We start from the raw sequence: 23,100 nt of genomic DNA on the forward strand, positions 1-23,100 counted from the left end.
TTGACTACACGGGGTCTCAGTCAGGATTGGATTGTCTTCCTTTCTATTTCAAATAGTTGGCATAAAACTGGAACGCAGAATACATTGGATCTCACCAACAAAGAATTCAAATTAGAACATCTTTGACTACACGGGCGCGCGTACACACTTCCAATGTGCCATCACTTTCTTCTAACAAATAATGAAAACTTTAGAAAGTATAAGCCGAAGCAGGTAAAGATAAATATCAAGGAACAAGTTGTGGGATTGGTAGGGCACACAACAGTGAAGCATGATAAACGCAAGATATCGCTCAACATTTTTTTTTCAACACCCTGATTCTCAATTCTCAAGACCCAAAAAAGCAATTTGGCCATAAAAAACGAAGGCGAAAAAAGGCCATTACAAGATATAATAAAGGGGGATATTAACACTGTAGCACTCATATAGCTTCTTGCATTTCAAAATGAATATTTTTATATCTTACAATATGGAGTGTAAAGAAGAGTGCCAACTACCGTAAATATGAATAACTTAAGATCACAAGCAATGAGACTTATACGTGATTCACGAGCAATGACAAACACAATCCACTACACAAGACAGCATAATAAGAAGATTACAATGAAGAAAATGTACTTTTTCCTTACATGCAAAGGTACTTTCTCTTCTCTCCCCTTGTTCTGAAAGAAAACCCCAAATGCACACGCAAGCACTCATGTTTTTTTATAAAGGAACATTTCCACAAGCATTCACACATTAAAAACACCAACCCTAGTATTTTAACATAATGTAAAAACTAGGGCTATGAAACAAAAAAAATAATAATAATCCAAACCACCTTTAAAAGCTCAAAAAACTAGACTTGCTGAAAAACGCTTAAGCCCTAATATGCAACCAATATACAGAACAAAAATTTCTAGAATTTACTTACAAATGTACTACAAATAAAGAGCTATGCCAAAAATGGACTGCAGAGAAAGTAGAAGAAGACCTCCAGAGACAAATTCTCAGGAACTGATTTCTGCTTCATCAAGTCGTGCTCTAGGTTCTTGAAAAAGCTTCAATGTCTTCCATATTTGGGGACCAGATCTGTAGTACATCCATGTGGTTTGAGCTCAAAAGGCATTCATATGACAGCTTACACAATTTGTGAAGAGAGACTTATTAACAAACAGATATGATTTTTTCTACCAATAAGAAAACAGAGAAACAAACACAAATGAAGTAAAGTTAACAACAGACATTCAACCAATATTGGTTTTGCCACATCCACATTAGTTATTAGACGAGTGGTCTGCTTACTAGCTGCATGAAAAGCTTCCAAGTTTTATACAGTAGAACTAGCTCTTGTTCGCCCAAGAGAACAATAAGTTTTGGCCAAAAAAAAAAAAAAAAAACTTAAATATTAAGAGTTGTAAACATAGATTATTAAATTGGATCTTGGAAGTTGAACTCTTATTGTAAGTAAACCTGTTTTGATGTTGCCTTTTGGTAGTGCCTTTCAATAACTTGAACCTTTTGGGATTAGTGGTAACCTAACATAGTAACAGAGTCATATTGTCTAAAAAGTGGTTCAAGCCTAAGTTCTGGAAACTTCTATTTTGAACGTGTAAGGTCCAGTTTGGTGAAGTGTTAAGTTGACTGTTAAGTTGTGATTGACATGCATTGTTATCCCATCTCCTAATAGCTTAGGCTTTTTAGATCAATTGTCCTGCTCTTCAAATATGTGGTACATGAAACATTTAGACCAAAAGTTACCAATTTTCAAATAAACCCCCAAATAAGCCTTTTACCATTTGATACATTATAATGCTAAGATCCCAAATAATCCAATACAATCATCGAATTGCTATATGCTATTTTTGAACCACATGCAGAAACAATGTCACGTTTTGATCCACTTCTTCATCATATGCACTATCCAGCTATATTAAAAACGATTGGAAATGGATTCACATAAAAGATTGCTCACAAAGAGTGATTAGATAGACAAGAGGAAGAGGTTAGTGAAGGAAAAGGCAATCTGAAGACATCTTTGCAAACAAAGCATAGAGATCTGTGTGCACAATGCAACACCATTTCCCTTAAAGCTCCAACCCATCAAACCTAATTTTGATAGAATCAGCATACATAAAGTTTCATGATACGCTCTTACACATGGCAAGCATAGAATCTGCATCACATATTAATTTTATAAAATTGTAAATTAGCAAGTATTCAAAATTATTCGTCACATCTAATTTTGGGTTTGATGATTACCTATTCAAAAGCTTCTCAATGCGCACTTGGATGGTGAAATTTGGCAACGTTTTAAACGCGTATATTTTTGGGTCACCATCAAAGGACAGAATAACTTCTTCAGCTATTTCTAATGCTTTGTTATCCCACCATACCCCAGCAAGAGAAATTCCACCTCCTCCGCCTCCATCTCCAGCCTTCGAATGAATCAAAAGATTGTTAGGATCAATCTCTAAGATTACCAAGCGGCAATAATAACTCATACACACTACTCACATAGAGTTCAACAGAGTCTTCTTTGTAGTAATCATCACCCTCATCATTCATTGATGCCTCTGTATGATTAACAATTCACTCGAACATGAAACATTTCTGACCAAACTTTGCAGTAATAAAATAGGATAAGAAAATGAAAACCATTCTCATTACTCAGATGCTAGAACTACCCATTAAAGAATAATCAACAAGTTACCATTATACCTAACTAGCTTTTCTGGTATAAAACAATATAAGAAACTCGAAATACATGACAAAGATTTATAATGATATAAGAAACTTCATGGCAAAGAAATGTACAAATACAAATTCAAGAACCCAGAACATAAGCAAATTCTAATATCTTATCAGAAAAAGGAAAGAAAAGGAAAAATAGGTAAATTCACAAAAACACCATCTTCTTTGAAGTCATCCAAGATAAAGTTGTCGTCGTCTTCATCGTCCTCTGAAACTTCTTTGATAATGGTTGGTTTGAGAAGTGGCTCAGGCTCTGAGTTTCGCTTGCGGGCGTGAAGTGCAGGAAAATAGTTGCATGCTCCCACTTGTGGAGCTTGAAAGAGAGTTGAGACAACACCCACATTCTTCCTTGATTGCACATAAAATCTAAGCATTTTACTAGTCCAAGTTAACCTCCCTATCAAACATGGCCTAAATACATGAAGCATTTTACTACTCCAAGCATGAAATTCCAAAATACATTTACTGCAGAAATATGATAAACTTTCTTGCTATAAACTAGCTTTATGACAGTACTCTATTTATGGAGAACGCGTGATACCTCGTTCACAATCAAACAAAATTCAAGCCTAATGTATGTACATAGCTCAGTGCCAAGAAATAAATAAAGAACTGAAATGCACAAGGTTAAATAATCTTACAGCTCCTCCTTTGTGAACCCACTCAATTTAATTTGAATCAACTACAAGAACACTATTGAATAAGATAGATATCTGAGCTGAGTATGCAAAAATGATCATCTTCAGGTAGTAACCAAAATAAATTTTCAAACTAGAACTTTGGTAAGAAGACGCTCCTTTTTCTTTGAAAGTAGAAAACATGGAGGGAACTCATGAATCACCCTTCCTGACAAATTCATCAACATTCCCAATCCCCTTAATCAGAGAGTAATATGTGCTGTCATCAGGTTTGATCCCTCTGCTCACCATTTCTTTAAGGAGTACTTCAGCAAGATCACCTTCTTGGGTTTTGGATAGACCTTGTATAAGGGCATTGTAAGTTAGAAGGGTAGGATTGAAACCTATGCTCAACATCTCGTCCCGAACTTTAAAGGCATCCTTCAAATCACCTCTTTTACTATAACCGCTAATTAGGGTATTGTAACTAATGTGATCAGGTTTAATCCCCCTTCTCTTCATCTGGTCCAGAAGTTGACGGGCTTCCTCAACTTTCCCTTGCCTGCAACGCCCTTGCATTAGGGTATTGTAAGTCACTTCATCCGGATGAACCTTCATCTTATCCATCTCCCCCAAAAGTGCAAATGCACGGTCCATGTTACCGTTAGCACAGTGGCCATCAATCAAGGCATTGAACATCACAAGGTCCGGCAGAACACCCTTCGTCAATATCTTCTTAAACAAGTCATCTGCCTCCTTCATTCTTTTGTTTTTACTCAAAACATACATAAGTGATGTATAAGTTACCTTAGTAGGCTTTATCGATTTACTCAACATTTCATCAAGAAGGCTAAAGGCTTTCTTTGCATTCCCACTTCTGCAATAGCCGTTAATTAGGATGTTATATGTAATTCCATTAGAAACCACTCCCTTCTCTTCCATTTCTTTAACCATCTCATAAGCTTCAACCATCCTACCTTCCATAAACAATGCATGAATCAACAAATTGTAAGTTGACACAGTCGGTCTTATACCCTTCTTCACCATCTCATCTCTATAACTGAAAGCCTTGTCCAGATCACCTTCGTTGCAATAACCATCAATCAAGGTGTTGTAAGTCACAGCACTTGGAAGTAGCCCAATTTCCAGCATTTTATTGAAAAGCCCCACTGCTTCCTGAAGTCTTCTTTCCTTGCACATCCCGCTAATAAGCGAACCATAAGTGTAGGAATCCGGCTCAACGCCTTTACCTTTCATAGCACTAAAGATCATTTGAGCCCTTCCAACTCTCCCTCTTGAACAAAACCCATGAATTACCGTATTGTAAGTTACAACATTAGGCTTAATGCCCGAACTCTCCATAAACCCAACAAACTCATTTGCCTTCTTCAGCTTCCCTTCTTTACACAACACATTAATCATTATGTTAAACGTACAAACACTCGAATTTATCTTCAACCTAAACATCTCAGCATACAAAACCCACACTCTCTCCGTTTGGTTCAATTTCAAGAACAAACTCAGCATGTCATTGCACGTCTCAGTCTTAGGCATAAAACCTTTATCTACCATCAAGTAGAAGCAGTCAACAGCCTCGTCGGCATTCTTCATTTCACAACAAGCCCTTAGCAACAAATCAAAAATAATGCTGCTACTTACACTCAGACGATCCCGCGAGAGCGCCAGTGGATTGAAAATCTCTCTGATTGTAGCAATGCCACTACCAACGACTTGCTTCAAGAGTTCTAAAGCGGGTTGTGGGGAAGACTGGCGGGCCACAATGGCGATGGCGAGGCACCGGGTTTGGATATCCAGGCGGTGAAAGTCGACATTGGAGATGAATTCAAGGACAAGTTGAGGGCTTTTTTGGAGTTCAAAGAGGGCCTCGGAGATTAGAGAGGGGGAAAGGTTGGGCGAAAGGTGTTTGATGAAATGCCACTGAGAAGATTGGATGGTTTTGAGTAGAGAGTGGCGGGTTATTGGTGGAAGGTCTGTGGGGTTTTCTGGATGAGTGAGTGAAGAGAAAGGTGCGGAGGAGGGAGCGTGGTTTGTGAGGAAAATGGGTCTGAGCTTGGAGGGTTTTAGGGTCTGAGGGTTGAGGAGTTTGTGGGGTTTCATGGTTATGGTTGCCTAATTTGTGCAGAGCAGAAAGCAGACAGCACAGAGACAGAGACAGAGAGAGAGAGAGCGTTTGAGATAAACTTGCCTGTTTGTTGGTACTGAGCTGCTACATCAGATTCAATTCAAGCAACAACGACTCTCGCAATTCTCTCTTCTTCTACTGCATCACCGTCGCTGGCACACCTCTTCCATTGTCACCATCTCCATCGCTGGCCAACTTGAGAGAGAGAGAGAGAGAGAGAGAGAGAGAGAGAGAGAGGAGAAGGGGATTTCGGCTGGGAGGAGTTGGGGTTTTAGGGTTTAGGGTTCGAGAAAGGTACTGCCCCCTGGTTGTGGGATTTCCTGCCACAACGGCGGATCAAAATCGGAGAGAAGGGCATTGACGACGGCGTTTTGTTTAGATACGAATCGTTTGGGGAGACATATCGGGGTAGAAGGGTAAACAAGTGCTATTATAGCGAGTAAAATCGTTTTGAAGTCTTGGTGCTAAAAATGTGTCAAGATTTGTGACCTCAACCCGCTTGCATTTTGTTTCAGATGATATTTGATGGAAGCAACTTACACGAAAATAATAACTTGTGTATAAATATAGAGTAACTTAATGGTGCTGAACACTCCGTTAACCCTACTCCACAATGTAATTTCATGATCCAAACCAAACAGTTCATTTTTTAAGTCGTCATTCAAGGATTATTCCTGCAAAATTTCAACCAAATCAAAAATCGTTGCAATTGCTCTGAAAGCTACACTGACAGTTTTACACAATCCGCAATCCCCTAAACAAAACAGCAGAAGAAAATGTACTTTTTCCTTTACATGCAAAGATAATTTCTCCTGGCCCCAAGTTCTGAAAGAAAACCCCAAATGCACACACAAAGCATTCACACATTAAAAACCCCAACCCTAAAATCTTAAACATAAGGTGAAAACTAGGGCTACGAGACGAAATCAAAATATAAAATTAAAATTAAAATCCAAACAACCGTTAAAAAAAAGCTTGAAAAACTAGACTTGCTGAAAAACGCTTAAGCCCTAATATCCAACCAATATACATAACAAAAAGTTCTAGAATTTATTTACAAACGTGCTACACATAAAGAGCTATGTCAAAAATAGACTGCAGGACAGAAGATGGCAAGTTGAGAAAATGATCTGTACCCCTGCATTATTCTTATTTATGTACTGCACTATATCATAGCATTTCAGCCAAAAATGATTTACAGAATGAATGATCAGATATCAGAATACAACCGAACTAAACGTAACGAATCAAAGGGTGTGTTCAATTGCCACTGCCGCTGCTTTTTGCTAAGTGGTCTCCCTTTTCCTGCTTTTTCTCTATTAATCCTCACGTCTGCTAAACCCCAAATGCAACACTTTGTTTCCACATCAAAAGAAACAAGCCTGAAAACACCATCATTTTCTGAAATTACGCCAGTTTCAGCCGTCTGACTGAAATATTTCACATGCATAGGGCGATCTTTGAACCGATCCAACTCATGTGGAACCCGAACTATCCTTTCAACACCTGGAGATGACACCTGAGAGTAAACTTATTTCTTTAGACCCACAAGGTAGAAAACACAAACAATTAGGGAGTACCAATTTTAGAAGTTTCAGCTTCACAGCTTTAGCCAAGGTGGTAAAAACCTACCGAAACAAGTTGGCATTATAAACTGAAGCAATTGACCACTGCCCTTATCTAAAGGTTTTATGCCTATCTACATAAAAAAGTTCAGACCCATCTTTGCCGTTCAGTTGCCCATAGTACATACAGCAATGGGACAGCTAGACTCATTTGCAACCCACACCCCACTACCCTTCATATTTCATGGAGCATTAATAATCTACGACGGTATGTCTTCCCCATCACATAAAATAGAAAAAAGACAAACAATACAAAACAGAGAAAGGGTATTAGAAACTGAAGAGAGAGAGAGAGAGTAGAAGCAGACCTCCAGAGATAAATTCTCAGGAAGTGATTTAGCAAGCTCTGCTTCATCCAGTCGTGCTCTATAGGTTCTTGAAAAAGCTTCAATGTCTTCCATACTTGGGGAGCCAGATCTGTAGTACATCCATGTGGTTTGAGCTCAAAAGGCATTCATATGACAGCTTACACAATTTGTGAAGAAAGACTTATTAACAGACAGATTTTATTTTTTCTACCAATAAGAAAACGTAGAAAGAAACACACATGAGAAAAGTTAACAACAGCTGCATGAAAAGCTTCCACATTAGCTATTATTAGACTAGTGGTCTGATTACTAGATGGATGAAAAGCTTCCAAGTTTTATACGGTAGCACTAGCTCTTGTGCACCCAGGAGAACAATAAGTTCGGAATAAAATTAAAAAAAACTTAAATATTAAGAGTTGTCCAGATTATTAAATTGGGTCTTGGAAGTTGAACACTCATTGTCAAGTAAACCTGTTTTGATGTTGCCTTTTGGTAGTACCTTTCAATAACTTAAACTTTTTGGGATTAGTGGTAACCTAACATAGTAACAGAGTCATATTGTCTAAAAAGTGGTACAAGTCTTAGTTCTGGCGACTTCTAATTTGCACATGTAAGGTCCAGTTTGGCGAAGTGTTAAGTGTGCTGTTAAGTTGTGATTGGTATGCATTGTTATTCCATCTTCTAATAGCTTAGGCTTTTCAGATCAATTGCCCTGCTCTTCAAATATGTGTACATGAAACATTTGGGCCAAAAGTTATCTATTTTCAAATAAACCCACAAATAAGCTGTTTACCATTGATAAATTACAATGCATAAGATCCCAAATTATTGCTATATGTTATTTATTGAACCACATGCAGAAACAAATGACACATTTTGATCCATTTCTTCATCATCTCCACTATCCAGATTGGAAATGACTGGAAATGGATTCACATAAAAGATTGCTCACAAAGAGTTATCAGATAGAATAGAGGAAGAGGTTAGTGAAGGAAAATGCAATCTGAAGACATCTTTGCAAACAAAACATAGAGCTCTGTGTGCACAATGCAACACCATTTCCCTAAAAGCTCCAACCCATCAAACCTATAATTTTGATAGAATCAGCATACATAAAGTTTCATGATACGCTCTTACACATGGAAAGCATAGAATCTGCATCACATACTAATGTTATAAAATTGTAAATTAGCAAGGTCTTCAAAAGTATTGGTCACATTTAATTTTGGGTTTGATGATTACCTATTCGAAAGTTTCTCAATGCGCACTTGGATGGTGAAATTTGGCAACGTTTTAAACGCGTATATTTTCAGGTCACCATCAAAGGACAGAATAACTTCTTCAGCTATTTCTAATGCTTTGTTATCCCACCATACTCCAGCAAGAGAAATTCCACCACCTCCGCCTCCATCTCCAGCCTTCGAAATGAAGCAAAAGATTGTTAGGATAAATCTCTAAGATTACCAAGCGGCGCTAATACCTCAGACACACTACTCACATAGAGTTCAGCAGACTCTTCTTCGTAGTAATCATCACCCTCATCATCCATTGATACCTCTGTATGATTAAGAATTCACTCGAACATGAAACATTTCTGACCATACTTTGCAGTAATAAAATAGGATAAGAAAATGAAAACCTTTCTCATTACTCAGATGCTAGAACTACCCATTAAAGCATAATCAACAGGTCACCATTATACTAACTAGCTTTTCTGGTATAAAACAATATAAGAACTCGAAAAAATATGACAAAGATCTATAATGACATGAGAAACTTAATGGCAAAGACATGTACAAAGACAAATTCAAGAACCCAGAACATCCAAAGGAAAGTTCTAAACCATAGATATCTTATCAGAAAAAGAAAAGAAAAGGAAAAATAGGAAAATTTTCCATAAATACCATCTTCTTCGAAATCATCCAAGATAACGTCGTCGTCGTCGTCGTCGTCCTCTGAAACTTCTTCGATAATGGTTGGTTTGAGAAGTGGCTCAGCCTCTGAGTTTCGATTGCGGGCGTGAAGTGCAGGGAACTTGTTTGGAATAAAGGGAAATGGGTAAGCCCAGAATTGGCAAGAGAGCTTAGGAGGAGGGGAGAGAGAAGGGCGCTGCAAGTGGGTTCTACTTCTCCTAGTGATGATTGGTGACAATGAAACTGCAGAGGCTCTCAAATTCCATGTTGTTGTTAAGTCCATCTAGTTTTGTTTCTTCTCGGAATTTAATTGAATTGGCCCTTCGACAACGAGAAAGCGAATACAAAGTTGAGGAATTGAGCGAGTGCGTTTGGGAAGCTGGACCGCTCGAGCTTCGGCAGCAGTGAAAATGTGTCCGATTGCCCCAAAATAAAAACATAACAAAAAATTCAAAAAAAAGGTACCAAGAAAAACTCTATTATCTATATTGGGCCACAAATTATGATTTTGTGTGGATCCAAGTTGTGTTGGGTGCTAATGATATTTGTTAGGCTTTTTTAAATAGGGTTATGAATTTTATAAGAAATTTCAACTTGATAAATAAATTTAGTCAAATTAATCATTGTATTATCAAAAATTTATAATTTTTAAATTTGCAATTAGTTTCCGTTAAGTTGTTGGATTAAATACTTCTTGAGGGTTTTCCCCCAACCAAAAGGCTACAATGGAGGCTCAACCACCATGGGATATAGAGCCCAATGCAAAAGAGGCAACACCAATGGGATGCATTTGAGTCTCCAAATCCTAGAGCCCACTTTAGTTTGCCCCAGATATAAAGACCCTACTAGAGCCTTAGAGCCCGAATAGGCCACAATTACTGTCAAAAGTTGGCCCAAAAGTCAGCTACATCATTACATTATTTAACTTGTTTTTTTTTTTATTTTTTTTTTTTTTTATGTTTTTAATACAAACCAACAACTAGTGCCATGCAAAATCACTTTTTTTACTTTTTATTTATTTAAGAAATCAAGGCCATATAGCCGTTGGTGGTGCAAGGTGAAAGCTTATTTTGAGTCCAACGACTCTATTTGATCAAACGTTTGTTGAGAGATGTTATCTTATCGTATGGGATATGGATAGATTTTTATAATGAATATGAACTAACTTTATCTACTATCATAATATTCTGAGTAAATGAGAAGGTGATGGAAGGTCATAATGAATCAAAATCAAATTCATCTACCATCATAATTTTATGACAAAAGTATATGAGAAAGTGATAGAAGGCTACTAAATAAATGTTGTATTTTTTTAACTTTTGTCCAATTTTTTATTTTTTATTTTTGATAGAAATGTTTGAAAAACTAACATAACATAAACATACATTAAAACTAAATAAGTTAACCCAAAAAAAATTTTATTTTGAACCTTTTTTTTTGGTCCAATCTATGTTTTGACATAGTTATGGATTTAAATTTTTGTGAATTTGGGAGTACGATATTGATTGGGATTATGATTTGAGCTTTTTTGAAAAGATAGATTTGCATTTTAGTGAAATTATTATATATAAACATATTTTGCCAAGATGTGTTTCCTTTTTTTAGCCTTAATTGATGCTACACCAATCATAAAGTTTTAGCCTACGAGTAGCGTGTGCAAGAGCCTATTTGCATGGATTTTGGCCCCAAAAAAAATTCTCAATGATCAAATTGAAATTTGTGTAAAACCTAGTGACCAAAACGGTATTTAACCCAAAAACTACTTAACATCAAGTCTATAAATTGTAAACTTTGGTTAATACAAATACAATGACCAATTTGGCTACATTTTTTTTCAGTGACCAAATTGAAATTTCATGTAAAACCAAGTGGCCAAAAAAGTATTTAACCCAATTAAAAAATAATAATGCATTTGATGCTATATTGTAATCCTAAATTATTAATGGGACAAAATAGTCATAAAAAATATGCAATTAATGTTGCCTTAGTTTCCCCTGGGAAGGAAAAATGTAACCCAACGGGGGTGGAGGGTTTTATTTTTCCCCATATTTTCTCATATGTTAGACAACTATTTCTCATACCTGAACTTACCAAACAATGAAATCATTTGATTTCCCATTCCCAAAATCCATTTCCCATAAACCTAACACCCCCGTTAGGAGTGCATGAAGTTTCCTCTCCATCACGAGACTCGTGTGTTCTCGAAGAGGGGAACAAACACTCTCTGAAATTCCATGCATCTTTAGCTCGCGATCAACATAATACAAGTACATAAATATTCAATAATATGTTGGAGATTGATTACAACACAGAGAGAGAGAGAGAGAGAGAGAGAGAGAGAGAGAGAGAGAGAGAGAGAGAGAGAGAGAGAGAGCAAGGTGGATAAAAGAGAGGGCGAGAAATGCGGAATAAAGAGAAACTAAGCGCGCAACTTCATAAGATGTGCTAGGGTTTCAAGATGTTCTTATTTCATGTTAATTTCGTTGTAAAGTATCAGTTGACACACTTTATGTGTTATTTATTGATGTTTACATACACAAATTTTCTTTCCCGTCACAAAAGGTACGTCTTCACACGTAGCAGAAATAAGCTTGTTCCCGTAGGCCTCTGTGCATTTGTTGGTGCAGTCAGGTTGAGAACACTCGATCACAACTTCAACACCCAGCGCTGGGTCTGGTGCACCCATCAAGACCACCACAGCAATCATTAGAGCCAAGCATTTCAACCCTCCACCTTCCATTTTGAAAACCCAAATGCTTTTGATATGTGTTATGAGACAAATATGTGATTGTGAAAATTGTATTTATAAGAGAAAGTTGTGTTAATCCTCACCTTTTTTTTTTTTGCCTTCTCTTTTCCTTATTTTCTTTCCTTTTCTTAATTTCGAAATCTCATTTAAATAAAAATCCCATAAGATTTTTTAACAAAAGGAATATAATTAAAACTGCTATTATTTGTCAAATGTAATAAATCTTATTGGATTAAAACTGGTAATAAATCCCATCAGATTTTTTAACAAAAGTAATATAATTAAAACTGCTATTATTTGTCAAATGTAATAAATCCCATAAGAAAAGGAGAGAAAATAAGGAAAAGAGAAGGAAAAAAAAAGGTGAGGATTAAAACAATTTTCTCTTATAAATTCATGCTTCACAATCACCCCACAATCACATATTTGTCTTATAACACATATCAAAAGCATTTGGGTCTTCAAAATGGAAGGTGGATGGTTGAAATTCTTGGCTCTACTGATTGTTGTGGTGGCCTTGATGGGTGCACCAGAACCAACACTAAGTGTTGAAATTCTTGACTCTAGTGAGTGTTCTCAACCTGACTGCACCAACAAATGCACAGAGGCCTATGGGGACATGCTTATTTCTGCTACATGTGAAAACTTACCTCTTATAAGCGAAAAGCTAATTTGTGTGTGTAAGCTAAAATAAATAACACATAAAGTGTGTCAATTGATACTTGAAATGAAATTAACATGAATAAGAACATCTTGAAACTCTAGCACATCTTATGAAGTTGCGTCGCTTAGTTTCTATTTATTCCACCTCTCTCTCTCTCTCTCTCTCTCTCTCTCTCTCTCTTCTAATCAATCTCCAACATTTAATTCTTGAATATTTATGTACTTGTATTATGTTGGCCGCGAGCCAAAGATGCATGGAATTTCATGGAACTGTTTTTTCCGCACTCCGAGAACACATAAGTCTCAGGATGGAGAGCAGATGCTCCTTGCACTCCCTTGCCCCCCTAATTTTAGGGCATTTGGTTCATTGGAAAATGGAGTTTGGGAATGGGAAATCAAATGATTTTTATGTTTGGTAAGTTTACACATGGAAAATGGTTGCCTAACACATGAGAAAATAAAGGGGAAAATGAAACCCTCCACCTCCTTGGGTTTCATTTTCCCTTCCCATGGGATACTAAGGCAACATTAATTGCACATTTTTAGTGACCATTTTATCTCCAGAGTAACAAGGAATTGAAGTCATTTCAATTAAGTTGTTTACTAACTATTAGGGATCGAAATGAAAACTAAAATTGATTCCCATTAAAATTGTTATGTCCCGTTTGGTTTATGGGAAAGAAGGCTTGGGATCGGAAATCAATTGCTTTATCATGTTTGGTAAGTTTAGGCATGGGAAATCGTTGCCTAGTACATGAGAAAGAGGGGGGAAAGTGAAGCCCTCATCTCCTCTTGGGTTTTGTTTTCCTCCTCATGGGAAAGTTTGGAAAAATGAGCCAACATTAAATACACATTTTTCATGACTATATTGTCACCATTAAAAATTTAGAATTACAATATAGCATTAAATGCATTCTTTTTTTATTTAATTTCATATGTGTATAATTGGAAAATTAAACAAACTTTGTTTTACATTTCTGCACAAACCAAACATGTGAAAGGAAATAAAGTGGTATTTCTTGGTTACTTTCCTAGGATTACCAAACATGGGAAATGAATATCCATTTCTCATCCCTTGGAAAATGATATGGGAAGTAATTTACCCTCAAATCCGTTCCATGAACCAAACGAGACCTTAAGGTGAAGAAACAAAATTAAAACCAATCTATTAATTTTTAATAATTTCTAAGATTTTTTTTTTCCTAAAGTGTGAGTATTGTATGGTTTATCGATATTTTTTTTGTCCTATTTAAATAATAGTATTAAATAGTTGTTTAAAAACGATAAGAAATATGAAGAAAAAAAATTAAAATTAAAAAAATTCATCCGCATCTTCTTCCCCAGACCCTAGCACCCACCATCTCCCCACCGCCACCCTACCCTCTCATGAACACGCCACCCATCTCCACCCCACCCTAGCGTTGATGCCGCTCATCCCCTCTTTTTTCTCTCCCCCTCTGTCTCTCTTTTCAATTTGATCACTGAGTTATTAAAAAAAAAAAAAAAAAAAGTGGCCAAAATCTATGCAAATGCTATGCTCTTGCACACGCTGCTTGTAGGCTAAAAATTTATGGACTTAAAGCAAAAAAGGGAATCATATCATGACAAAATATGTTCATATATAATAATCTCACAAAAATGAAAATCGATCTTTTCAAAAAAGCTCAAATCATAATCCCAACCAGTATCATACTCCCACATTCACAAAAATTTAATTCCATAACTATGCCAATACATAGACTTGACCCAAAAAAAAAAGTTCAAAATAAAGTTTCGTATTTGCATGGCTTTTGGCTAAATTTTGTTTTAGAGGTCAATATGAAATTTAATGTAAAATTCAGTGACTAAAAAGTTAATTAACCTAACAACTTGATAGAAACTAAATTCAAGTCTAAAATTGTAAAATTTTGATAATACAATGACCAATTTGGCTAAATTTATTTCTCAGTAACCAAATTGAAATTTAATGTAAAACCTAATGACCAAAAATGTATTTAACCCTTTTAAATATTTTTATTCCCAAAACATGTTAAACGTTTTGTTACCAATGATATTTATTGTCATTTATTGTCTGGTTTGATAAGCACAATTCGGAGAGGAATTGAAGTGATTTCAATTAAATTATTTACAAACTGTCACGAATCGAAATGAAAAATAAAATAGATCCCATTTAAACTGTTATTGTGAAGAATCAAAATCAAAACCAATCTATTAATTTTTCTTAATTTCTAAGGCTTTTTTCATAAGGTTTGAGTATTGTATGATTTTTCTATATTTTGTGCCCTATTTATATGCTTACATGTATGAAGCCCTTAAAAATCAATTACACAACAGTATAAAATAACATAAAATTGAAATAAAAGTGAATAGGGAAAGGGGCTTTAAACGTGCGGCATATTGTTTCAATTTGGGTAAAACTGAATTTAGGGTTATAGGTGGAAATCAATTCGCAGAATTGGGGATTTTTGGGAGTTTTCATAGTATTCAAATAATCAATGCTTTCTCTGGCTTCGTCTTGGCTCCAGAGAAATGGAGGTTTAGCAGTTGACTTGGTTCTGTGTTTGTTATCTAATCTGCAACATTTTCGTAATGGTTTTGATGTGTCTATGAAACACATCTATCTCTCAATTGAAGGCCTGATATTATTGATAAACAAAAAGCGGGAAAAACAAATAATAAAAAAAGAGGATCCTAGTATACAAATGTAAAGCGTATAGCTGTTCGGTTATACTATTTTTTTTATTTTAAAAAAAGAGCCAAGTAACGCCACGCGACTATATTTATTCTATATAAAAAAAAATTGGAAAAAGTGAGTATAGCTGCGCGGCTATACTATTTAATTAAACAATTGGACAACCCAAGTATAGCCCCGCGGCCATACTAATTCTTCAAAAAAAATTAAAACCCAGTGTATAGCCGCTCGGCTGTACTATTTCTTTAAAAAAATTGAAAAAACCAAGTATAGCCGCGCGGCGATACTAATTCTTTTAAAAAATAAAAATAGAGTATAGCCGCACGGCTATACTTTAAAAAAAATAATAGGGAACAAAATACACAAATTGAACTTCTGCATAACATCTCAAACTAGAAAGCCAATATTAAAACAGAGTGCAGTTACCAGCAGAGGGCCAAAACCAGCTATGATAAACATCACTTTAATCATGCTGCATAGCTCCAAGCCTTAATGTAATTAACTAGAGCAAGGAAACGCCAACTGCACCTGCAATCTGAAAAAAAATAATTAGCAAAGTGGAAACAAAAAACCAATTGCAATAGCAAAAATAAAATCCAAAACTACTGCAAGTCCAATTCCACTTAATAAAACTTCGACTTGCTGAAGCCTCTCAAGGTATATTCTGAAAATTTCTGCTTTATTAAATGCTGCATATACAACACAGAATAATTTAAACTCACAGTGCTCCTCCATATATAATAAATAGAAACATTCGACCAAAATGAATAAATAAAGAAGAAACATTTAAGTCACCCAGAAAATACAACAGCGCTGTTGAGCATACATGATACATACTAGGCTAGCTGCTAGTTCCTCCACCATGGGCTGGTTGATTTTGAGCATGCTGTGGTAGAAGTAACTATTAACATTAATATCACTCTCAAATGAAGCTTCTTTGGACCAACTTCTTGTAATAATGTTGCACACCACTATATCTCCGTCGACATTCAGATACAAGCTATCCTCATCATTCGGGTCAAAAGCTATCAGCTCCACCACCGTCATGATCTGTAAACATTTGGTCCAGTGGATAAACCGTCGACTTGCTCAAACATTTGGTCCATGGAACCTTATGAGAACTCCGGAGTTAGCAGCTTCCCGGGAGACGATATTCTGGGAAAGAGTATCTATATAACTCTATGATAAAAGTGTAACAAACTCCATTAAATAGTTAAAACGGGTTGGATCAGAGTTTTATTGGCAACGGAAAATAAAACAAAATCTTTTCACAATGAAAATTTACATTACCTCAAGCTCGAGGTTACAAGTTTGTTGTAGAGTAAACTCACATTAGTTTACATGAAAAAGAGATTCTGAAACCGCAAGTAATAGTATAAATACAAAACTATAGTTGGGGTCCAATCATCATGCAGGATTTTGATGAAAGCTAACTTCTTAATAGATTTTGAAAACCAACTTTTCAGTGAAAACTCAGGTTTTAGCCAAATGAAACAGTTGCCACCGATTCTGTAGCACTTTCATTCTTTGTAAAAATACCAGCTAGTAGCTAGTTCCTTCACCATGGGCAAGACACGTAAATATTTAGGTGAGACATAAAAGGACTTCACTATATAGAAGGTCTAAAATAACAAGCTAAGGTCCCATCGGGTCTAGATGAGGAAAAAAAAACAGCGAGTAGCCTAAGAGCTCAGCAGTTAACCTCAACCTTATCCAGAATTCAAATGTAAACCCCATAAATTGATTCCACTAACCAGATGATCATGGAAGTTATCTTGGTGATCACCGGATCTCCACATCCTTATGAAAGGATCATCTACCACCTGGAAGGGGAAGCAATCTTTTACTTACAGAATCTTATGTAAGATATAGATTACCAATAATGTTCCAAAAATTATCATGACAACTAGATCATGTAAAATGAACATTTACATTACACCAATCCCGAGGATACAAGTTTTCTGTAGAGTAACCTCTCATTAGTTTACAAGAACCACAACCTTAATAGTATTAGTAAAAGGCAAGCATATTTACAAGTGATATAACAACACAATTTACAAGTGATATAGCAACAAAATTTACAAGGTTAAAGAAGTAGGGTTGCCTTCATGTGCAAGAAAGGATCTACAAGGTAGCGGTTTCAAACATTTTTTGAGCTTACTAGAACTTTTCGCATGCTAGAGATTGGGAGGACAACCTCCGCACTTGAGGTGCATTGAGGCAAATGGTCTTTTGTCAAGGTGAAGGTTTCTTGAAGATTGTGAGGATGGTCTTCAAGAGCATTAAGAGAACCTAAAGGTGCAATTGTCATGTTTGGTTGATGGCTTGCCAAAGTGGAGATTGTTGTGATTGGCTCGCCATTTAGCATGAAGTGTTGGAAGCAAGAAAACAAGACCTTAGTAGGTGTCCGACCGGTCTCCATGGTTTGTGCATGTTTCAGAGCAGCAACAAACAAAGAAATCATGATATCATGGCATGCAGCCTCAAAAAGCATTGAAAGTACAAGAATCTATGGCACATTAATGGAAACATTTGTGTAAGACGTATTGGGGAATATGCGCACAAAATTTTACAAAAAAATTGTTGACCTAGACTAACTGAATTTAAAGCAGATACACTACTTGTGTCTTCAGAACGGAAGTATGCAAGTATGAAAGAAGAAAACAAGTCATAACAAAGAGACCGATGCAGTAGTAGTAAGTGCAGGTAGCGATGGAGTAATAATAGCATTATCTGTCCAATTCTTTTCGCCCCAGTGCCGTAACATGTTCTTCCAGGAGCAGAATTCCTCAGAGCATGTCTTCAAACGATCGTCTTTTATCTTAATTTTCCAGTGGCCGTCAGTGTAATTTGCTTTCTCGGCTTGCCTCCGATCCCACTCTAGGCCTGCCTTCTGCTCTGTCCGGAGCAAGCAGAAGTTTTGCAAGTTCTGGGGCATAGCATCATGCACTTTCCACCACCTTTTATGTGCAACGTCACTAGCAAACTCCTGCATAAAATCCACATTCCAGTTGCAGTCATAGTCACGGAAGCATAGCCATGGTTTATTGCCCAGATAATGGAGGACATAGAGGATTGGAGGGTCAGCTTCGAATAGGCGAGTTTTCATCTGCTTTATCTCCGGCTCATCACCTTCCCAGAAATGTTTCAAGAAGTTCATATGCTTTGGGATCCTGTGCCACCATGTAAATATCTCATTGAGATATCCCTGATCCCCGCCGTTGTAAGATACAATTTCATTGACATGATCCATGAGCAGCTGGAATGTACAATTTGATGGTTCCACAACCATCACACCTGAGTTGAACAAACTAGCATCATTTCCTGTGGCAGATATTTCGGGCATCTGAAACAGGAAATCAATATTTCGAAGTATCAGCATGTCTGCATCAATGAAAATGATCTTGTCATAATCCGTCAACTGCCAAAGACGGAATTTGCTGTAGTTCCATTCATTGTACGCTTCTGGTTCAGCTTTAGGGTTCCTGATTCTTTGGATTGTGTGGATCTTCCACCCAGCAGCCTCCAATCCCCCTCGATGATACTCGGTGATTGTTTCATCTACCAGTATGACAAGATCTCGTGTTGAACCAGCCATTCGGATGCTCTGAGCTGCAGCAATGGCTCCACAAACGTATACATGGGCAGAGTGTAGGATTGTCGCATATGCTTCTCTGTGGGCTCTTTGGGAGTTAACATGTTCTGTATTATAAGGTGTAATGCAGTTCAAGCTCAGTAAAATTTGAAAGTAACCATGCTTTATATTTTCTTACTTGTGGGATGCATTCAAAATGTGGAATTCATTCACAATGAACTCATTTCCACATTTTGAAAATTTCCAAAACACCGATGTTTGAAAAAATAAAAGTGAAAACAGAAAGAAAGATTAATGGTAAAGAGGTAGATCAGCAGCTTTCATTGCACAAAGCAAATTACTCAAAAGAAAGTTCAAATGTTGAAAAGAAATATTTGATAAACCAACACAAGATACTAGTTTGAATCTGACCTTTAGCCTTGAGAGGAACTGCAAGTTCACATGACCCTACAGGGAGCTGTAACTTATCTCTCAACGTATTCGGGTTTGGTTCATAGAGCCATATATTCCCTTCACGTCTAACAAGATCCTTGCAAGTGAATAAATTTGGGATTGGGAAACAGTCAGTCACCAAAAGCACACGCACAGGGTGATATCCTTTGGAAGAGGCAGCCAGCCTTGCTGCTTCAAGCTGCAAGTGCAACCGAGCCACATCTCTTGACCAGCTGCCTGACTTGTTGCAGGGAAGCTTGACAGCAACCAGATCAAGACGCGGTTTTCCAGGAATTTGAAGCTTTGGTAGAGAGGGACAAGTAGGGACTTCGGACTCTTGTTCTTCATCTATCCATTCAGGATACAGGGATTCCCATGTTATGTTATTTGCCGCATAGTTGAGTTTTAGAACAACATGTTCACAATCTGGCAAGAGCTCCTTCCAATGGTCAATCTCATTGTGGTCAAAGTTTAATAGCCCAATTCCCAGATTATCTTTACCGTCAGTCAGGTTTTCAATAAAACCAGAAATTTCATTCCAGTTAATGTTTAAAGATGATACGTAACGTAAATCTGCAGCAGCACTCTTTTTCGTCCATATGTGTTGATAAGTTAGCCTGCAGGATATAAACTTGTGTTACAAATGTTGCCATGGAAGAGAGATCGAGAAAGAGCAAAGGAAAACAAAAGAAAAGAACAATGCTCTTTTTCCTGTTAGCTACTAAGATGACTTTTCCAGTCCAGACAAAGAGCAAAGAGAGTGCAGTGCTGACAATATGGTTTCCCAGGAGGAGAAATTTTTGAAGTACTCAACATCAGAAAAGAAATTAAAGGTTGAAGCAAGAAACTATCTAACCGTAACCTAATACCACGAAATGAGAAGAGAAATCAAGATGATCAGCTCATAGGACATACTGAGATACAGAAGTGGATAGATGATCTGTATTATAAACAGCAGAAGAGAGGAAGAGCGTCACAAAAGTCCCAAATACAAGAATGATCAGCACAAGCTTCAAGGTAGGCTTGCAATTCAAGATTCTATCTGTAGCATGAACGTGGAGAGCCTTTTCAATATCTTTAAGAACTTTATTTCTCTGGGACCTTCTTTTGTTAGCATCTTCACTGAAACAAAAAGGGATTCATAACAACATCAACACATGTCTGAATGGCAAGAGAAAGAAAGTACAAAGAGCAACAAAATGGAATGGGAAAAACTAAATAAAGTAGTAAATAAGTGAATGCCATGGGAAACAATCTCAGAAAGACAAACAAATGTTACGCAATCAACTGGGTCATTGTAAATGCATTGCACATTGATATGTCTATGAGCAAACAGCACAAATTTGAAGTGTCCTAAATCCCATTAGGCAGATTACAAAGAAAAGTTATAAATATCATTTGCAAACTAGTTTAGCAATATCCCAAGAATTCGATATTGAAATCTCATGCACCATGACCATCACACAGTAGCTAAATACATGGAATGGCAGATCCTCTCCAAAATATTTCACACAGTGCAAATTGTAGTCTAATTATTGGCAAGACTCTTCACTTAATCAAAACACGTTCAAATTTACAATACAAACTTTTCGAGACCCACTATTCATCCATGTTCATGGGCCCAATTTAATGCCAACATAGTAAATTTTGCCACAATTTAAAAGGTCTAGTCTTGACCTGTATACATATACATATATATAATTTAGAAGGAACCCATCTAATCAAACTGGTAAATGAGCACTTAAATTTTGAACCAACGGAAGCAGAGATGCATAGGAAGAATTTTCTTACATGCTTATTATTCTGATATCCAAGCAAAATGAAGTCAAATTACACTAAACCAGAAAGAAAAATAACAAAAACTAAAAATTTAAAGAGAGAAACTGACTTGGCTGAACCAGATAGGCGGTGTCTGGGTTCAACTGGACTTGGGGATGGCCCTCTCATCTTTGCTCATTCGGTTTGATGCATGTGGGCAGGCACCATCTGATTCTGATATCCTGATCTGATATAAATAAAGAAAAAAAACTGTGAATTTGAAAATAGAAAAACGAAAACAACACTTGCAGACAGCACATTTGAGAAGCCGAAGGCGGTTGGTCAATTCAAGAATGAGGCCTGCTTACCTTCTGGGTCTTATTCTGTCTTTTGGTTGTACCTTTTCGGGTCTTTATTCAGCTCCAGTCCAAGTTTTTACGCGAAGTTTTTTTCTGCATGTTTGAAGACCTTTTACGCAATCGTGATGAATGATGAAGAGTAGGCACAAATACAAAGCAAACCAGTTTCTGCAGCAAAATTCAAAAAAAACATTTGATCTTTCACGCAGCCTCGCCATTCCTCTGTTTGACTAAAATGAAGGCTTTGTCATTGTCGTTGTTTCACCTGCCTTCAAGCATTTTTAACAGTACTTTCGAAGCCACTTAAGTTAGGATGTTTTGTCACTATCAAAAAACTTTTTGTTTTTCATAATCATGTTTTCTGTCACCATCATTTTCTAGTTTTACATTCCGTTGTTATCGGATAATGCTTCTCTCCTAATTAGCTTTTTTTTCTCCCATAAAACTGATATGCGACCTTTTTTGGTATCTCTTAATTCTCAAAATAAAAAATTCTTAAATGAATTCCTTTAATTTTTCTACCTCAGTCAAAATTTTAAGTCTTTTTGTGACCCTTTCCAACTCCAGCGAAAACAACCCCACTTCAACCAAAGTTGCCACTGACAACGAAATGAAAATACATTTACCAGTTCCGAAACAGTAAATTAGAGTAATCTCATTGACCACAAATGACAATCGTTAAAAAAAAAAAACACCTTCTTAAATTTAGGTCCAAAACGATTAATTGCTATTGGATTTAGTTTTTAATTTTAGATGTAGATCGTTTGACATTTATTACATTTTCTGTTGTGTTGATTTTACACTTTGAGGTAAATAGGGGAAACACATTAAAAGTCTAAATTTAATGCATTATTTCCTTCATAATATTTACCTAATATATTAATAAAATACAATTTAATCAATGAAAAGTAAAGACTCACATATTATACCAATCAATTAGTCAAGCACTCACATGAAATTATGTACATGACATAGGTAAATAGTGTTATTATTAGCAATTAAAAAACCTTAGTGATAAATTGTGTTACCAATAAGTTAGTAACATAAATTAGAAGACTACCTATAAGTCAGATACAAAAATAGACAAATAAAATTGTATCTTACCTATAAAATAAATTTTTTTAAAAAAGGTACATAAAATACTATTACACATTTTCGAAAATATTAAAAATAAAAAATAAAAACACACACACACATATATATCAATAGGCAATAGGACAATATACCTACACCATAGGATAATATACCTACAAGAGTATATAATATAGCAAAAATAAAAAATAGTTATTTTATTGTATCTCCAAAATAATAAATTGTCCTAAATTTATGGGATTTACTAACCTATGTATATCCCTATATTAAAATCATAATAAAACCTTGTAATTATTGTCCTATAAATCAATTTCTACACAGTTTATACTTTAGTGGTATAATAAGAAGAACTATATAATTTTATAAAAACAAAAATAATATATCTACATTAGAAAAAACAAAAAACGAATGTAATCCTATT

The 23,100-nt window shown here is 36.1% G+C and overlaps 4 protein-coding genes across 5 annotated transcripts; all 4 read right to left on the reverse strand.

Moving 5' to 3' along the window:
* Positions 1 to 604: 604 nt before the first annotated feature.
* LOC117637771 (pentatricopeptide repeat-containing protein At2g15630, mitochondrial) lies at positions 605 to 5,987 on the reverse strand. Of its 2 annotated transcripts, none has more exons than XM_034372777.1 (3): positions 2,497 to 5,987; positions 2,242 to 2,417; positions 605 to 1,071 (listed from the first exon to the last, which is right to left on the reverse strand). In XM_034372777.1, exon 1 carries the CDS (start codon positions 5,466 to 5,468, stop codon positions 3,564 to 3,566), a length of 1,905 nt encoding a protein of 634 aa, XP_034228668.1. In that variant the 5' UTR covers positions 5,469 to 5,987; the 3' UTR covers positions 605 to 1,071; positions 2,242 to 2,417; positions 2,497 to 3,563. The 2 variants fall into 2 exon arrangements, with proteins under 2 accessions (XP_034228668.1, XP_034228669.1); XM_034372778.1 differs by having other exon boundaries at positions 605 to 1,119.
* On the reverse strand, positions 2,134 to 3,107 carry LOC117636913. Its single transcript, XM_034371641.1, has 4 exons — positions 2,891 to 3,107; positions 2,497 to 2,555; positions 2,242 to 2,417; positions 2,134 to 2,155 (listed from the first exon to the last, which is right to left on the reverse strand). Exons 1-4 carry the CDS (start codon positions 3,105 to 3,107, stop codon positions 2,134 to 2,136), a joined length of 474 nt encoding a protein of 157 aa, XP_034227532.1.
* Positions 5,988 to 6,504: 517 nt separating the features above from the next.
* LOC117637773 lies at positions 6,505 to 9,752 on the reverse strand. The gene is made up of 5 exons (XM_034372780.1): positions 9,331 to 9,752; positions 8,925 to 8,983; positions 8,669 to 8,844; positions 7,427 to 7,535; positions 6,505 to 7,012 (listed from the first exon to the last, which is right to left on the reverse strand). The coding sequence occupies exons 1-5, from the start codon at positions 9,620 to 9,622 to the stop codon at positions 6,704 to 6,706; spliced, it is 945 nt and encodes a 314-aa protein (XP_034228671.1). The 5' UTR covers positions 9,623 to 9,752; the 3' UTR covers positions 6,505 to 6,703.
* An 8,134-nt stretch (positions 9,753 to 17,886) lies between these two features.
* On the reverse strand, positions 17,887 to 21,779 carry LOC117636307 (putative UDP-glucuronate:xylan alpha-glucuronosyltransferase 3). The gene is made up of 5 exons (XM_034370744.1): positions 21,597 to 21,779; positions 21,359 to 21,475; positions 20,386 to 20,592; positions 19,450 to 20,087; positions 17,887 to 19,145 (listed from the first exon to the last, which is right to left on the reverse strand). The coding sequence occupies exons 2-5, from the start codon at positions 21,415 to 21,417 to the stop codon at positions 18,112 to 18,114; spliced, it is 1,938 nt and encodes a 645-aa protein (XP_034226635.1). The 5' UTR covers positions 21,418 to 21,475; positions 21,597 to 21,779; the 3' UTR covers positions 17,887 to 18,111.
* Between the last annotated feature and the right edge of the window lie 1,321 nt (positions 21,780 to 23,100).

This window comes from Prunus dulcis, chromosome 8 (assembly GCF_902201215.1).
Source record: "Prunus dulcis chromosome 8, ALMONDv2, whole genome shotgun sequence".
Classification (NCBI taxonomy): Eukaryota; Viridiplantae; Streptophyta; class Magnoliopsida; order Rosales; family Rosaceae; genus Prunus; species Prunus dulcis.

What these genes read in the sequence shown, in the direction of transcription:
- LOC117636913 (XM_034371641.1), bottom strand. Translation starts at nt 3,107, where the DNA reads ATGCTTAGATTTTATGTGCAATCAAGGAAGAATGTGGGTGTTGTCTCA. An exon ending in GGATGACTTCAAAGAAGATG is followed by an intron (nt 2,556 to 2,890) that starts GTGTTTTTGTGA and finishes TTAATCATACAG; the next exon opens with AGGCATCAATGAATGATGAG. An exon ending in ATTGAGAAGCTTTTGAATAG is followed by an intron (nt 2,156 to 2,241) that starts GTAATCATCAAA and finishes TATGTGATGCAG; the next exon opens with ATTCTATGCTTGCCATGTGT.
- LOC117637771 (XM_034372777.1), bottom strand. Translation starts at nt 5,468, where the DNA reads ATGAAACCCCACAAACTCCTCAACCCTCAGACCCTAAAACCCTCCAAG.
- LOC117637773 (XM_034372780.1), bottom strand. Translation starts at nt 9,622, where the DNA reads ATGGACTTAACAACAACATGGAATTTGAGAGCCTCTGCAGTTTCATTG. An exon ending in AAGAGTCTGCTGAACTCTAT is followed by an intron (nt 8,845 to 8,924) that starts GTGAGTAGTGTG and finishes TTCATTTCGAAG; the next exon opens with GCTGGAGATGGAGGCGGAGG. An exon ending in CTGAGAATTTATCTCTGGAG is followed by an intron (nt 7,013 to 7,426) that starts GTCTGCTTCTAC and finishes GTTTACTCTCAG; the next exon opens with GTGTCATCTCCAGGTGTTGA.
- LOC117636307 (XM_034370744.1), bottom strand. Translation starts at nt 21,417, where the DNA reads ATGAGAGGGCCATCCCCAAGTCCAGTTGAACCCAGACACCGCCTATCT. An exon ending in CTATCCACTTCTGTATCTCA is followed by an intron (nt 20,088 to 20,385) that starts GTATGTCCTATG and finishes TATATCCTGCAG; the next exon opens with GCTAACTTATCAACACATAT. An exon ending in AGTTCCTCTCAAGGCTAAAG is followed by an intron (nt 19,146 to 19,449) that starts GTCAGATTCAAA and finishes CTTATAATACAG; the next exon opens with AACATGTTAACTCCCAAAGA.